This window comes from Dendrobium catenatum, unplaced genomic scaffold, assembly GCF_001605985.2.
Source record: "Dendrobium catenatum unplaced genomic scaffold, ASM160598v2 original_scaffold_58652, whole genome shotgun sequence".
Lineage (NCBI taxonomy): Eukaryota > Viridiplantae > Streptophyta > Magnoliopsida > Asparagales > Orchidaceae > Dendrobium > Dendrobium catenatum.
This window is the reverse complement of record NW_021377104.1, coordinates 1-530: the sequence shown is the minus strand read 5'-3', so window position 1 is coordinate 530 and position 530 is coordinate 1. Positions and strand designations below refer to the sequence as shown.

Genomic DNA, 530 nt, shown 5'->3' with positions numbered 1-530 from the left:
GCCTCCGCAAGCTTATCAAGAGCGGACTGGACGGCGTCGCGGCCACCAATGAGAAGGCGAGTGATAATCTCCGGGTCACGCTCTAACCTCGCCTCCTCGAACTCCCGCCGCGCGTTCGAGCGGAGCACATCTCGCCACGGTATCCCGCGGGAGTCGGGCCACAAGAAGAATCTCGTCGCCCGGATGATGTCCCGGTACAGACAGAGGGCCTCCCGCCGTGTGCTGGTCAGCCGCCTTTGCTCTGACAGATCGAACTCCACATCGTTGCCGCCTTTCTGCTGCTTCTTCACCAGATGCCTATCTAATAATTCATCTACTGTGTCCGGCCCTTCATGGAGCGACCGAACTCCTGTTTCGGGGAGAAAAGGGTGAGCGCACGACGGATACGCAACGGCAGCGAGCCTCCCCGCGCGCACGGACAGGAAGATATAAGCTCGAGGCTTTGGTATCATAGTTGCTGATCACGATACCCTAAAAAAGGCTCGTCCGTCTCTATAAAGGGCGAATTATTTACGAATTATTAGGGCCGC

General features: G+C 57.5%; 1 protein-coding gene across 1 annotated transcript; it reads right to left on the bottom strand.

Annotated features, from left to right (window-relative positions):
* Positions 1–5: 5 nt before the first annotated feature.
* On the bottom strand, positions 6–477 carry LOC110094570 (the record flags this gene model as incomplete). The annotated part of the gene is made up of 1 exon (XM_020819834.2): positions 6–477. A coding segment is annotated over exon 1 (447 nt), but the record flags the coding sequence as incomplete, so codon positions are not given.
* Positions 478–530: the final 53 nt, after the last annotated feature.